Source organism: Saimiri boliviensis, chromosome 6 (genome assembly GCF_048565385.1).
Source record: "Saimiri boliviensis isolate mSaiBol1 chromosome 6, mSaiBol1.pri, whole genome shotgun sequence".
In the NCBI taxonomy this organism is placed as follows: domain Eukaryota; kingdom Metazoa; phylum Chordata; class Mammalia; order Primates; family Cebidae; genus Saimiri; species Saimiri boliviensis.
This window is the reverse complement of record NC_133454.1, coordinates 75,912,139-75,926,038: the sequence shown is the minus strand read 5'-3', so window position 1 is coordinate 75,926,038 and position 13,900 is coordinate 75,912,139. Positions and strand designations below refer to the sequence as shown.

The following is a 13,900-nucleotide window of genomic DNA, read 5'->3' as shown; positions in this document are numbered from 1 at the left end:
TGTAGGAAGGGCAAGGATATTAGACTATAGGAAGGACTAGAACTAGCCTCCTCCATCTGTCATCTCTATTTTCAATGTGGTATTTTTATATCATGCTAAGATTGGCTTTCTCTATAGCCTGGAAACAGTTTTTTAATTTTACATTTTGAAAATTTTGTCCACTGGAGAGTGACACTCTAAAGATTTTAGGGAAGGGTCTCTTGGCTCAGTTAAAGTCAGGTTTCTACTTCTAATCCAGAGTGCTGTGATGAAGAGTGGGATGCCATTACACAGACATGGTAGCTCCATGTCAACCAAATGAATAGGGAGGGTGTTTTTTCAGAAAAGGAGAGCAGGGCAGATAGAAGCTGCCAACTATAGTCAAGTGGCAAATCAGAGGGAGAATCAGGTGCAGGATCTAGATTTGATTCTCAGAGACCCCTGTATTCAGATGTATTTATATGTTTACTGTCTAGATTCTCTTTTGGCCTATAAACAGTGTGAGGGTAAGGTCATGGCTTCTTTGTTTGCTGCTGTATTTCCAGCATTTCACACTCAATAAATAAATACATTTTGAATAAGTGACTTCAAAAGATAGCCTAGAGTTGCTTTTTTCTTCTAAACTAGCTTATTGTTTTTATCTGGAAATTTTTGAGTCACAATTCATAAAAATATGCAGTCTTAAGAAAAGAATCTATTATTCTTCCACAAAACTATATACAATTTTAAATAATTTCTGATCTAGATAAGAGATATCTTATTGAATATGTTTTAGTTTTGTAGATTTCTTTGTAAGATTAACATTATTTCATAAGAAACTTATGTGATTATAAAGGTCTGTAGACATAATGCATTTAATCTTGTGAGTACTGATGCAATGAACATTTTTCTAAATAAATTTTTTTAGTAGATTATTTTCTTTAGATCAGTATTAAGGATAAAATTACTAGTTTCATTTATTTCCTTTATTTTTCTGTTTTCTACTTCGTTGATTTCTATCCTGTTTTTATTACTTCCTTTGCTATTTTTTTTTGAAGACTTATCCTTCTGCAATAGAAGTATATGGTTTTTCCTGAAAAAGTATTCATGTGCACTTGAAAAGAATCTATAGCCTGCTGTCGTTGGATGAAATGTTCTATATATATCAGTTATGTCAAGATGGTTGATAGTGTTTGTGGCTCAAACCTTTTAAATTCTCACTGATATTCTATTATGTCAATTATTGAGAGTGGCATACTAAAATGCCAGCTATTAATAGTTGAATTGTCTGTTTCTTCTTTCAATTATGTAAGATTTTGTTTCATACATTTTGGGGCAATGTTTATACATTTTATAATTAATGTTTCTTTACTTATTGACCCTTGAAAAGTAAAATGGCTCCAGAGATATTTTGTGTCTTAAATCTATTTTATTTGATATTGATATGGTGACTTCAGAATTCTAACGATTATTGTTCACATAGCTTATATCTTTCTTTTTCTTTCAAACTACTTTTACTTTTCAACCAAAATGACTGCAGAAATATTTTGTGTCTTAAATCTATTTTATTTGATATTGACATAGTGACTTCAGCATTTTCATGATTATTATTCACATAACTTACAGCTCCACTTTCTTTTCCTTTCAAACTATTTTTACTTTTCAACCAAAGTGCTTTTGGTTGGAGTGTTTATTCCATTCACATTTAGTATTATTGTCTGTATGTCTGGATTTACATCTGCCGTGTTTTTTTTTTGTTTGCTTTTGTTTTTGTTTTTTTTTCTGAGATGGAGTCTCACTCTGTCGCCCAAGCTGGAGTGCAGTGGCATGATCCCAGTTCACTGCAACCTCTGCCTCCTGGGTTCAAGCGATTCTCCCACCTCAGTCTCCTGAGTAGCTGGGAGTACAGGTGCATGCCACCATGCCCAGCTAATTTTTGTACTTTTAGTAGAGATGTGGTTTGGCCATGTTGGCCAGGCTGATATCGAACTCCTAGCCTCAGGTGATTTGCCCACTTTGGCCTCCCAAAGTGCTGGGATTACAGGTGTGAGTTAACACGCCAGGCCCCAGTTTTCTTTTTATGTCTCTAGTTCCCTTTTTTTGGTTCCTCTGTTACTCTTTTACTACCATTTCACTTATTTTGTGGAAAATTGATATTTTTAGTTTACGAATTTCTTTCTTTTGTTGATTTTAAATTATGTGTTTGCTATTTTTAGCTGTTCTATGGATTTTTAAAAATACCACAATTTTTCTCAGATTAACACAAACAGTTCTGATAAAATGCAGGAAATTTACTCCAATATAGATCCATTACCTCACCCTTCTTGTGCTATTATGTTTTTTATAATTTATTTTTAATAAATATAAACTATTCATTTTCAACTTTTATTTTAGATACAGGGAATACATGTGCAGGTTTGTTATATGGGTATATTGTGAGATGCTGTGGTTTGGGGTACAGATTCATTACACAGGTGGTAAGCATAGTACAATATAGGTAGATGTTCATGCCTCCCTCATTCCCTTTCCCACCAGTAGTCTGCAGTGGCTATTGTTCTCATTTTTATGTTCACATGTATTCAATTTTTAGCTCCCACTTATAAGTAAGATTTATATTTTAAACCATCTTTGCATCCCAGTAATAAATCTCAGTCATGGTATATAATCCTTTTAGTATGCTGCTGAATTTGGTTTGCTAGTATTTTGTTGAGGATTTTTGGGATATTGGTCTGTATTTAAACGTTTGGTAGAACTCACCTGTGAAGCCATCAAGTCTGACAGGGGAGGGCTAATGGTAGCAACCTCCCTCAGTTTTAGTTTATCTGGGAAAGCCTTAACTTCTTTCTCATCTTGAGGTACAATTTGGCTGGACATAGGATTCTTGGGTGACAGCTTTTTTTTCTTCACTCTGAATATATTGGGCACTGCTTTCTATGCTCCAATGTTTCTGATGAGAAAACTGCTGATAATCCTGCTGTACATCACTTGTATGTGATGTTGTTGCTCCTCTCTTGCTCCTTTGAAGATCTCTCATTGTCTTTGATTTTAGAGAGTTTGCTTATAATGTGTCTTGATATGGGTCTCTATGAGTTCTTCTTACTTGGGAATTATTGAGCTTCTTTAATTTCATATTTGTGTATTTCATCAACTTTTGGAAGTTTTTAGCCACTCACTATCTCTTCAAATATCCCCTTTCCTCCTTTTCCTCTCTCTTTTCTTTCTGAGACTCTATAACGCTGGTTGTTGTTCGGTTATGTTGGTTGTTGGCTTGATGCTATCCTGCAAAGCCTTTAGGCTGTGTTCACTTTTCTTGAATGTTTTTTCCTTTCTGTTCTCGTGTGCAATAATTTCCATTGTCCTATCTTCCAGCCTGCTAATTTTTCTTTCTGCTCAAATCTGCCTTTGAATCTCCCTAGTAAATATTTCAATTGTTGTCCTTTTCAGCCCAGAATATTTATTTTTTTTGCTTTCATTTTAGGTTTTCTATCTCTTTATTGATATTTATATTTTGTTTATACATTGTTTTCTTAACTTTCTTCACATCTTCCTTTAATTCTTTGAGCATTGTTGAGACAGTTATTTTAAATAAAGTATTTGGTAGTTCTGGCATCAGTTCTTTTTCAGCAACAGTTTCTGCTGATTAATTATTTCCTTTGAATAGACCACACTTTCCTGTTTGTTTTTGTATACTTTGTAATTTTTTAATTGAAAGTTGGACATTTGAATTTAATTATGTGGTAACTTTGGAAATCAGATTCTTCCCCTTCTCCAGGGTTTTTTGTTATTTGTTGTTGTTGTTTTTATTTGTTATGATTGTAGGCTGTCTTCAGGATTAGCCTGAGGTGAAAACTCAGGGTCCTCTCAAGTCTTTTCTGAGTCTGTGCCTTTTCCTGACATGCACAATCACTTTCCAAAGTTCACTGTATATGCAGTTACTTTTGAATGTCCTAGTATTTAATTTCTAGGTTGCAAAAGGGGAAATAAAACAAAGGGGATGGGCAGGGAAAGTGTACCAGCCCTTTAAATTCTTTGGAAGTCACTTTAGCTGGATGAGGGGGAGAAGTCTGAACAAATGAGTGAAGGTGCAACAGCAATGGCTCCTGTCTGTTTATGTCATTGTGATTAGAAGCAGCAATCAGTGATAAGAGCCTAGATTCATGATATTTAGAGGACAGAGTGTATTTTTATACACTCAGACCCTTGCAAGCTGCATGCAAGCTGCTCCTGGAACGTGCACACAGCTGTCTGTCACAAGACTGATGGTGGGGGATTGGGAGCTGCTATTGCGCTATGTCCTGAAATTGACTAAAACTAACCACAATTATCTCTTTTTGGTATATACCCATAATAGGAGTTGCTAGGTCATATGGTAGTTCCAATTTGATTGGAAACCTCTATACTGTTTTCCATAATGACTACTAATCTACATTTCTTCCAGCAATGGAATAGGGTATTCTCTTCTCCACATCTTTGCCAACTTCATTATCACTTACCTTTTTAAAAATTGCCACCTAAAAGGTGAGAGGTGGTATCTCACAGTGGTTTAAATTTGCATTTTTCTGATGATTAGTGATATTGAGTACCTTTTAATGTACCTGTTGGCTATTTTTATGTCTTCTTTTGAGAAATGTCTATTCAGCTTCTTTGCCATTTTCTGATTGGGTTGTTTTTCTGCCATTGAGTTGTAAGAGTTCTTTATAAATTCTGACTATTAATCTTTATTAGATATGCAGTTTGCAAATATATTCACCAGTCTGTAGGTTGCTTTTTCATGTTGTTGATTTCTGTTTCTTTGCTCTGCAAAAGCTTTTTAGTTTGATATAGTTTCATTTATTTATTTTTTGTTTTTGTAGCCTAGGCTTTTCATGTGATATCCAAAAAAATTGTTGCCAAGGCCATGTAAAGACTTTTTTCTTATGTTCTTTTCTAGAAACTTATCAGGCCTTATATTTATGCCTTTTATCCATTTTGAGTTGATTTTTGTGTATTGTGTAAGATAAGGGTCAATTTCATTCTTTTGTATGTGAAAATTCATTTTTCCAGGCACACTCATTAAAGAGACTATCCTTTCCCCATTGTAATGTAGAAGGGTTGTGCAAAGCATTTCATGTGTGGTCAAGTGGGCTAAAACTGAATGAATTTATTATGTGTTTTTAAAAAATGAGCATTTACATCAAAGCATCTAGTCTTTTCTTAAAAAAAAGTACAAAATAACTGACGGTTTCCTTGGAACATTTATAAAAGATTCTACAAGGTTTTCTTTACCCTTTAAGTGATCTGCATAAGGAAAAATAAAGAAGAAATTCTGTGTTTTACCAAGATAATTTTTTTTAATTTATGTTGTCTTTTATTAGGTCTTTGATTGCTTGAAAAACAGAATCTTCTTAAGATTAAAAGAGCTGCTTTTTAAAAACTACATAATGTATTTCTGTATTTGCTTTTCATTGTTTCATAATTACTGATGATCCTGTTTAACCATGTGTTTTAAACCTTTTGACATTTTTTTACTAAATTTCCAAAGTCAAATTAAAAATTATATCTTTTGGCCTTGAACTATTTGATATATTAAATTACAGGTATTGGTCGACTTACGACCTACGCAACTTAACGACCATTCGACTTTATGACCACAGTCGCTAGCCATGACTGCTTCGCGTCTGGCAGCGCAAACGTTGCCCAGCTGGGCATACGACAGTGTGGACCAGCTACCGGCAGCACTACCATCTCCGCGTGCACCATTTCAACTGTTATCCCAGACTCGGTACAGCAATTTGTGTTTTGTGTCTTGGATATTTTTCATCAAACCCCTACCAAGATGTCTACCAAGAGGAAATTGTCTTTGTCTACGCCTCAGCCTGCCAAGAAGGAAAGAAAGGCCATCGAGCTCCACACGAAAATGAAGGTATTTAAGCAGTACGAAGGAGGAAAGAAAGTGAATGTGATCACACGTGATACGAAGTTATCACACTCGACTGTGTCGACGATTTTGAAAGATAAAGAAAGAATTTGTGAAGCTGCGAAAGGTTCTGCACCCATGCGATCAACAGTTATAACAAAGCAACGAAGCAGGCCCATCCATGAAATGGAGAATGTTTCCTATAGTATTTTTTACACTTGTATTTTGTATTTTTGTATGCACTGGTATTTTGTAATTTTGTATGTTTTGCAAATATTAAACCAGTTGTACCGGGAATGTAGTGTTTTACTTAAATCTGACGAATGTAAAAATAAGAAACAAAGTGGTGTAGAGATGATACAAATGGCATAAAATGAACAAAGAAAATTATATAACAATAATGAAAGAAAATTATGATAAACTATGACTTAAAGATTTTTATAACATCATTTCACAGTACTGTACTGTACATATAGCCTACTCAACTTACGACCAAATTGTGTTATGACCAGTCTGTCGGAACCAATCGTGGTCGTAAGTTGAGCACTAGCTGTATATGGGAAGTATTATTAAATGAGGAATTATATTTAACATTTTTTGAGTTACATTTGTATGAATATGTTAATAATATGTGTTCCAGAAACTTTTTGAAATTCCTAGCAATCTGATGTGTCTTGGTATAAGGCTATCTGCCATAATTTTGGTAATGTTAAAATGTTGTACACCATAAAAATAACCAAATTTATTTTCCAATTGTGTCATTATTATAGTAAGCTCTCATCATTTCTTTAACCATGCCATTTTGTTCACAGTTAATTACTTTATTCTCATGCTCTTCTGAAAGTTTTTTTTTTTTTTTTTTTTTTTGGTAAACCATTGTATTCCTAAAGTGCTTCATCCTTAGGGTGATTCACGGAAAGGACTCTGACAGTACAGATTTCTGATGATTTTCAGATAATACCTTTGAATGAGTAAGAATTTCTGAAACTCTAATAAAGAAACTAATAGCTTCATAAAACTATTAACCAAAATCAAGCAGAATGAGAATTAATTATATGAAATTGAATGAACTGATGAAGATGTTTTAATGACTTTTTATTTTGGAATTTTGCTGGTTCTTCTGATTTTTTTTTTTCCAGATTTAAGGAACCCTTTTTCTTTTAAGCTATCTAAAGTTTCTAGCAATTTGGTAAAGTTGCTTTTGTAAACAAAAATTACAATATTTACTCCCCCCGACCTGATCTCTCCAGAATTTTGAAACTATTATGAATATTTTTATTTTTATGGCAATAGTTATTTGCATAAATTCAGTAATAATCTTCTCTCTTTATGACAGGATACATAATTGGAAATATTGGTTATGTCACCAATGCTTTGACTAGGATGTCATATTTGAGAATGTATATGGAATGAATCTATAAATACCTCAGGCAAAGTCTGAAGTCTGCCTTGGTTTGGCTTCCTATTTTTGAGGTTTTTAAAAGCCCAATATAGGCTCACGCCTATAATCCCATCACTATGGGAGGCCAAGGTGGGCGGATCACAAGGTCAGGAGTTTAAGACGAGCCTGGCCAACATGTTGAAACCCCGTCTCTACTAAAAACACAAAAATTAGCAGAGGATGATGGCAGTCACCTGTAATCCCAGCTACTCCAGAGGCTGAGGCAGGAGAATTGCTTAAATCTGGGAGGCAGAGGTGGCAAACTCAGATTACGCTTAATCACTTAAACCTGGGAGGTGGAGGTTGGTGAGCCCAGATCACACTTAATCACTTAAACCTGGGAGGTGGAGGCGGCAAGCCCAAATCACGCCATTGCACTCCAGCCTGGGCAACAAGAGTGAAACTCCATCTCAAAAAAAAAGTAAGTTATTTGCTGGACTTTTATAAATGAGGACATGCCAATTGTAACTTTAAATCTACAATCTTAAGTGTAGGTCCTGGAACTAAGTCTGTTTGATTTCACATTGAGAATGTCTATTGAAGCTTATCTTCCCTGGTGCAGAGCAAAAATAGACCAATAATTCCTCTACCTACCCAGAGACATCTACATAACTGACCCTTCCTTTACACCCCTTTTCTCTTCAAACATTCACCTTATCTTATGTAAAATGTTGATTTACTAGGCACTAACTAAAGTCTCATAGGAATGTAACCATTTGCCTTACCACCTACCTGTCCTGCTTCCTACACACCTTCTATGCTCTTTAAGGAAACACATAAATACCAAACCTCCTGAAAAATCTCGTTGGGAAAACAGCCTTAGGTTTGTCTGTTGCTCATGTTTTTCCTGGATGCCCCCTAAAGCTGGCTTAATAAACCTCAGTGATTGAAACTTCCATCTCAGTCACTCATTTCAGTTGTCAAGGCATTTCTAGAAGTGGAAATCTTCAAGATTAGAAGAATCCTTTCATGGGATTCACTTTTTTCCTTTCTGAAATCTGAATCTAAAAAGATCTCAGGGGTTAATCCTCTTGCACATCTATGGAAAGAGGAGGAAATGTTATCCATCCATTAGTGTGCCACTGCTTTTCAGTCGACAGTGCTTCTTTTTTTGGTATGTAGAGTCACTGTTAGAAACAGGTGATAGCACAGGGTCCAATTCTGCCTTGTCCAAAGATATCATAATGTTGCTATCGCTGTCTGACTCTATCAAAGGGAAGATGATTTAAGTGCTTGAATTGTAATGGCTTAAGGTTCTCACACATGGACTTTCAGATTTACTGGCACAAGTTAGGCTTCTCTTTCAAAAGTCTGCCATAACGCCCTGTGATTGGGTCAGGAGAGACTTCCAACCTCATCCGAATGTCATCCTGCAGCCGATATTCCACCCTTGCTCAGCTGTATACTTTGGCATTTTAATAAAGAAAAAGCAATTTTCCTAACTTTCTCCTCTCTCTGTCTCTAAACATGTATCATTTTTCTTATAAGGAAAATTTCCCTTTGGAGACCTTTGGTTTCCTTTATGCTGTCATTGAACTACAAGACTTCACTGAGATTTTCTTAATTCATTAGAGAAGTTCAAGTAGTGTTGAGGATTTAAAAAAGCGGTTGGGCTATTTCTTTTAGAACTCTAATGCAAGTTAAGAGTTGGTACAGAGTTTGTGAAGTGACGAAATAATTTCTGTCAAATTCTTTATTACATCCATATAAGCAGGTCCACTAGAATGACTCTTTCTAGAGGATTTAAAGTCTACTCTCCTTACCCCTAGAGAGAAAAATTGTGGCTAACTTTAAAACGAATTTTCTTTTATTAAAAAGAAGTAATATGTAATTTTACCTTGTTTATTTTAATTTGTATTTTAAAAATTAGTAGTGAGTTTAAATAGAGAGAAATAGTTAAGAGATGGGATACCGAAGCCTGATTGCTTCAGTTCAAATCTCACTCTGCAACTTCCTTCCTCTGTGACTGTGGGCAAGTTTCCCAACTCAGTTTCCCTTTCAGCAAAGTGTGTAAATAACAATTGTGCTTGCTTCATGCAGTTGTTACAGGATTAAAAAAGTTAATATATTGTGAAATGCTTACAGCAATGGCTTGCCCATACTATGTTCTATACAATATAGATGAATTAAGTTGAATCAATGTTCCAGCAATTGGGAGAGATGAAATTTTAGCCAAGGTCTGTTGGACTCCAAAGACTGTGCTCTTTCTTCAGTATTGCATATAATATTTTGTTATTTAAAGTTATCTCATTTCCTGGACACATGCTCACCCAAACCAAACAGTTTCTGGAAGCCCACTCTCAGCTCCTGGGTCCTAAGAGCATATACCATGGGGTTAATGGCTGGGGGGATGACAATATGCAGCACATTGAGGAGAACAGGGATGAAGGGAGCCCGTCTTCCTGCCAGGTGAGTGACAGATACTACAATAATAGCTGTGTAGAAAAAGAGAATGAGGATAAGGTGGGAGCTGCAAGTATTCAGGGCCTTAGATATTGCTTTAGCAGAGTTCAACCTCAACACTGAGCGAATAATCAAAGAATAGGAAGCAAAGACCAGACCCATGTCACTCCCAACCACAACCCAGACCAAGGCCAGCTGGTAAAACCTGTTGATGGTGATGTCATCACAGGCCAGACTTGTGACCCCTAAGTTAGAGAACAGGCAGTGATCAATCTCATTCCTGGAGCAGTAGTGTCGCTGGGCAGCCAATACTGGCACTGGGATGGTCAACAAGCCATTCCTGAGCACCATTGACAGGGTGGCTTTGATGACAAAAGCTTCAGTGACTATGGAAGGGTACTGAAGGGGATAACAAATGGCCATATACCTATCCACTGCCATACAGAGGAAGATGCCCGACTCCATGCACATGAAAGAGTGGATGGCATAGATCTGAGCAAAACACTCAGGGAGGCTGATGGGCTTGGCATCAAACCAGAAGATGGCCAGGATCTTGGGCATGATGGTAGTGGCCAGGCCAATGTCCACCACTGCCAATATGCCCAGCAAATGGTACATGGGTTCATGTAGAATGGGCTCATGTTGAATGGTGATTATGATGAAGAGATTGGCACCAAGAGCTAAGAGGTATAGCAGAACCAGGGGCATGGAGAGCCAGTGCTGCCACTCATGAATGCCTGGAAACCCCATCAGGATGAACTCAGACACTTGAAACCCTGAGCTATTGGTTATACTCAGGCCAATATCCATATCATGAGATGTTTTGTTCTCAGCATCTGCCTGTGGATTAAGGGGAAACAGAATAAGACTGTGGTTAGCTCAGCTGAGGGTCAAAATTTCTGTAGAGAAATAAGGCTCACCCACAATAACTCAGTCATTTTTAACATAATGCGTTCTCTACACTCTTGGAACCCTTGGAAACAGTTCAGATAAGAACAGATGGTCCAAAATAGATGTTAAGATTAAAAATTTTAGTAGAATATTTAGTAGAATAAAAGTGAAATTTTTCTAGCTTTATTTTCCTGAAATTCTGGGAGGTGGGGAACATAGAAAGTATGAGACATGTACATTATCAAGAACTTGATTTTCAGCAGGTAAAGTTAGAGAGCAGAGGTGTCATCCCCACCCTTGGGAACCCTTAGGAAGAGAATAAATGGCCATAATGGAAACCCTGACCACACCTTTCTTTTTAACAGTGCCTGGGGTTGACAATGGTTTCTGAAACAAACCATCTCATTTAATCTTCACCATGTAGGTATCGTTATTCACATATGAGGAATAGGTTGAATAAGTTGTCTAGATAAGAATCATATGTTGAAAACGCTAGTGACTAATCTATAGAAAAAAAATTTTATCTTTTGCATTTAATTCCAGCACTCCCTCCATCAAATTGTATACCATAGGTCAGTACCCTTTAGGAATATCATTTGTTTTCTCTCCTGATTATGAAGGTAATGTTAAAGATATACTTAAAATTATATTTTCAAATAATTAATTTTATTAATAAAAGGTGTAAAGAGGGAAAATTACCAATGAACTTCCAACCACTTCCATATTTTTCTGTGAAATAATCTGGAAACATAGCAAGCATTTATTGTGCACATTTTGACTTTTTAAAATTAAGTAATTTTACAGCTTATGCTGGCCCTTTAACACTTGGTTCTCTTCATTCTTATTTTGTTTATTCTTGAATTGTTGCAAAATATTTTAAAGTAATTGTATCAAGAAGTATACTTGGACAAAAATGCCTGGAGTCCTTGAATATCTGATAATTCTTTTTATTGCCTTTAGTCGTGAATAATACCTTACCTTGTCAAGTATATAGCTATCAATATTACCTTTCCTAAATCTCTGCCTTTGCTTCATTTCATCATATCAATTGTAAGATAAAAGTTCCCTCTCTCACTATCTCTGAGAAAAATGAAAGACTATGCCACTTATTCATTATAATAAGCATGTATTATCCTTGAAATTGATAAAAAACGAGAAAAATAAAACAACACTTTTAGAAAACAAAAAATGCAGAAAAATAGCTATAAGTAAAAATCCCAGCAAAGATTTAACATTTCAAAATATTTATTTATTTTTATCATTTTTCTTTGCAGTCTTCTTATACAGTTCCTGTTTCATGAAAATAGGATCTTTCAAACTGTGCTTTTTCTTAACATTATGCATATAAACTTTCCAATTCACTGGGAAACTCCTTATAGACATTTTAAATTTTTATAAACATGTTTTCAATGACTACTGAATGTTATAAAATCATTTTATAATATTTCCCCCAATTTTTGTTTGGTTTTATGTGCTGTAAATATATACATATATATGCATATGGTTGCATATATGTATATTTTATCTTTAAAATATTATTTGTACTATTTTCTCTTTATGAATAGTTTATCTTTTGTGCTTAAAATAGAACTATTTAACCAAGAATTTATTGATGGTCTCATGGAAGTTTGCAAACTTCCTAAATTTGTAGGGAAACATTTTGTCTATATTCATACTTTTCTGGGGAGAGGATTTGTTTATCTTTTATCAAATTCTCAAAGCATTCCACAATCCAAACAAGAAACAATTACAGAATATTATTCTTTACTCAAATTTTGACCAATATTTTCTTTCCTATATTTTTAATTTTTAATAGTTGGTTTTTTGTGATACAACTTATTTACATGGAATTACTTTTGCTGTTGATGAGAAATATGTGAATAAACAGATTTCAAATAATTAGACAATGGCTTCTACAGCTCTCAACAAATGATTATCATGTGTCATTTGTTGCATAGTGAATTTATATACACATATATAAAATTCCATTTCTGGGATTCTATTGTTTCCATTTCTTTCTGGTTATTTTTTGTCAATATTAAACCAAAGTAAAAAATTTAGTTTTATAATAAATTTAACACATAATGGAACTATATTCCTCTTATTATTCTCTTTAATATAAAGCCCTTTTTATGTATTTATTTTCCAGATTACTCTTAAAATTCTCTGTTGAATTCTAAAATAGCACGATTTTGGTTGGAATTGTGTTAAATCTACAGATTAATTTAGAAAAAAAAGGATATATTTATATTATCCAGCCTTTTCATTCATAAATATAGATCCTGTCTGCCTTTATTTAAATCTGAAAAAAAATCATTAAAATTTTGTACTTGTTTTTATTATCATTATTAGTGTTTGGAATGTTTTTAGTGAATATGTGTTTCTGCATTATATGGTTTTTTTTGTTGTTTTTTTGAGACAGAGTCTTGCTCTGTCACCCAGGCTGGAGTGTGGCACAATCTTGGCTCACTGCAACCTCTTCCTCCTAGGTTCAAGTGATTCGCCTACCTCAGCCTCTCAAGTAACTGGGATTATAGGCACGCATCACCATGTCTAGCTAATGTTTTTGTATTTTAGTAGAGTCAGGACTTCACCATATTGGCCAGGCTGGTCTCAAACTCTTGACTTCAGGTGATCTGCCTGCCTCGGGCTCCCAAAGTGCTGGGATTACAGGTGTGAGTCACTGTGCCTGGCCTGTATTATACATTCTAATTGATATAATAACACTAAAAAAGATAAATTCAATGGGGTTCATATCACAGAAACATACTTTAGAATGTATCTATAGATCTATGATAAAGTGATATGTTAGAATAGATATTAGAATGTTTTTATTTCCTCTTGCATTTACCTATTTTTCTAAACTTATGCCACTTTTAAATGTTTTGTGATTTTTTTTTGTTGTATTATATCAACCAATTAACTGTTGCTGGTAAATATCTTGTCTTTATTATCTTATGGATTGCAGTTGTATTTGTTTTGTTATTTTGTCTTGTATATCACCCATTTTGCTAAACTATTGTCAATTCTTAGAGTTTTTCCATTTATATGTTAATTTTTTTCTAGGTAGAACAAAAAGTTGCTTGCAAGCAATAATATAAATTCCTTCTTTACAAATATTGACATATCTTAATTTTTGTTTTATGTCTTAATATAATGGTTGGAAATTCATAATCAATGTAAAGTAATTATTATGGCAAACATCTTGGACTTTTTGGTTGAATTTAACAGGTAATTCAGCTAGAATTTACATTAAATATGGTGTCTTTTGTTTTTAAAGTTACATGTATTTTATTAAATATAATAAAATA

The 13,900-nt window shown here is 34.5% G+C and overlaps 1 protein-coding gene across 1 annotated transcript; it reads right to left on the bottom strand.

Annotated features, from left to right (window-relative positions):
- Window positions 1–9,542: 9,542 nt before the first annotated feature.
- OR56B4 (olfactory receptor family 56 subfamily B member 4) lies at window positions 9,543–10,508 on the bottom strand. The gene has a single exon (XM_003923344.1). The coding sequence runs from the start codon at window positions 10,506–10,508 to the stop codon at window positions 9,543–9,545; it is 966 nt and encodes a 321-aa protein (XP_003923393.1).
- Window positions 10,509–13,900: the final 3,392 nt, after the last annotated feature.

Coding starts and splice junctions, on each gene's coding strand:
- OR56B4 (XM_003923344.1), bottom strand. CDS start 10,508: ATGGATATTGGCCTGAGTATAACCAATAGCTCAGGGTTTCAAGTGTCT.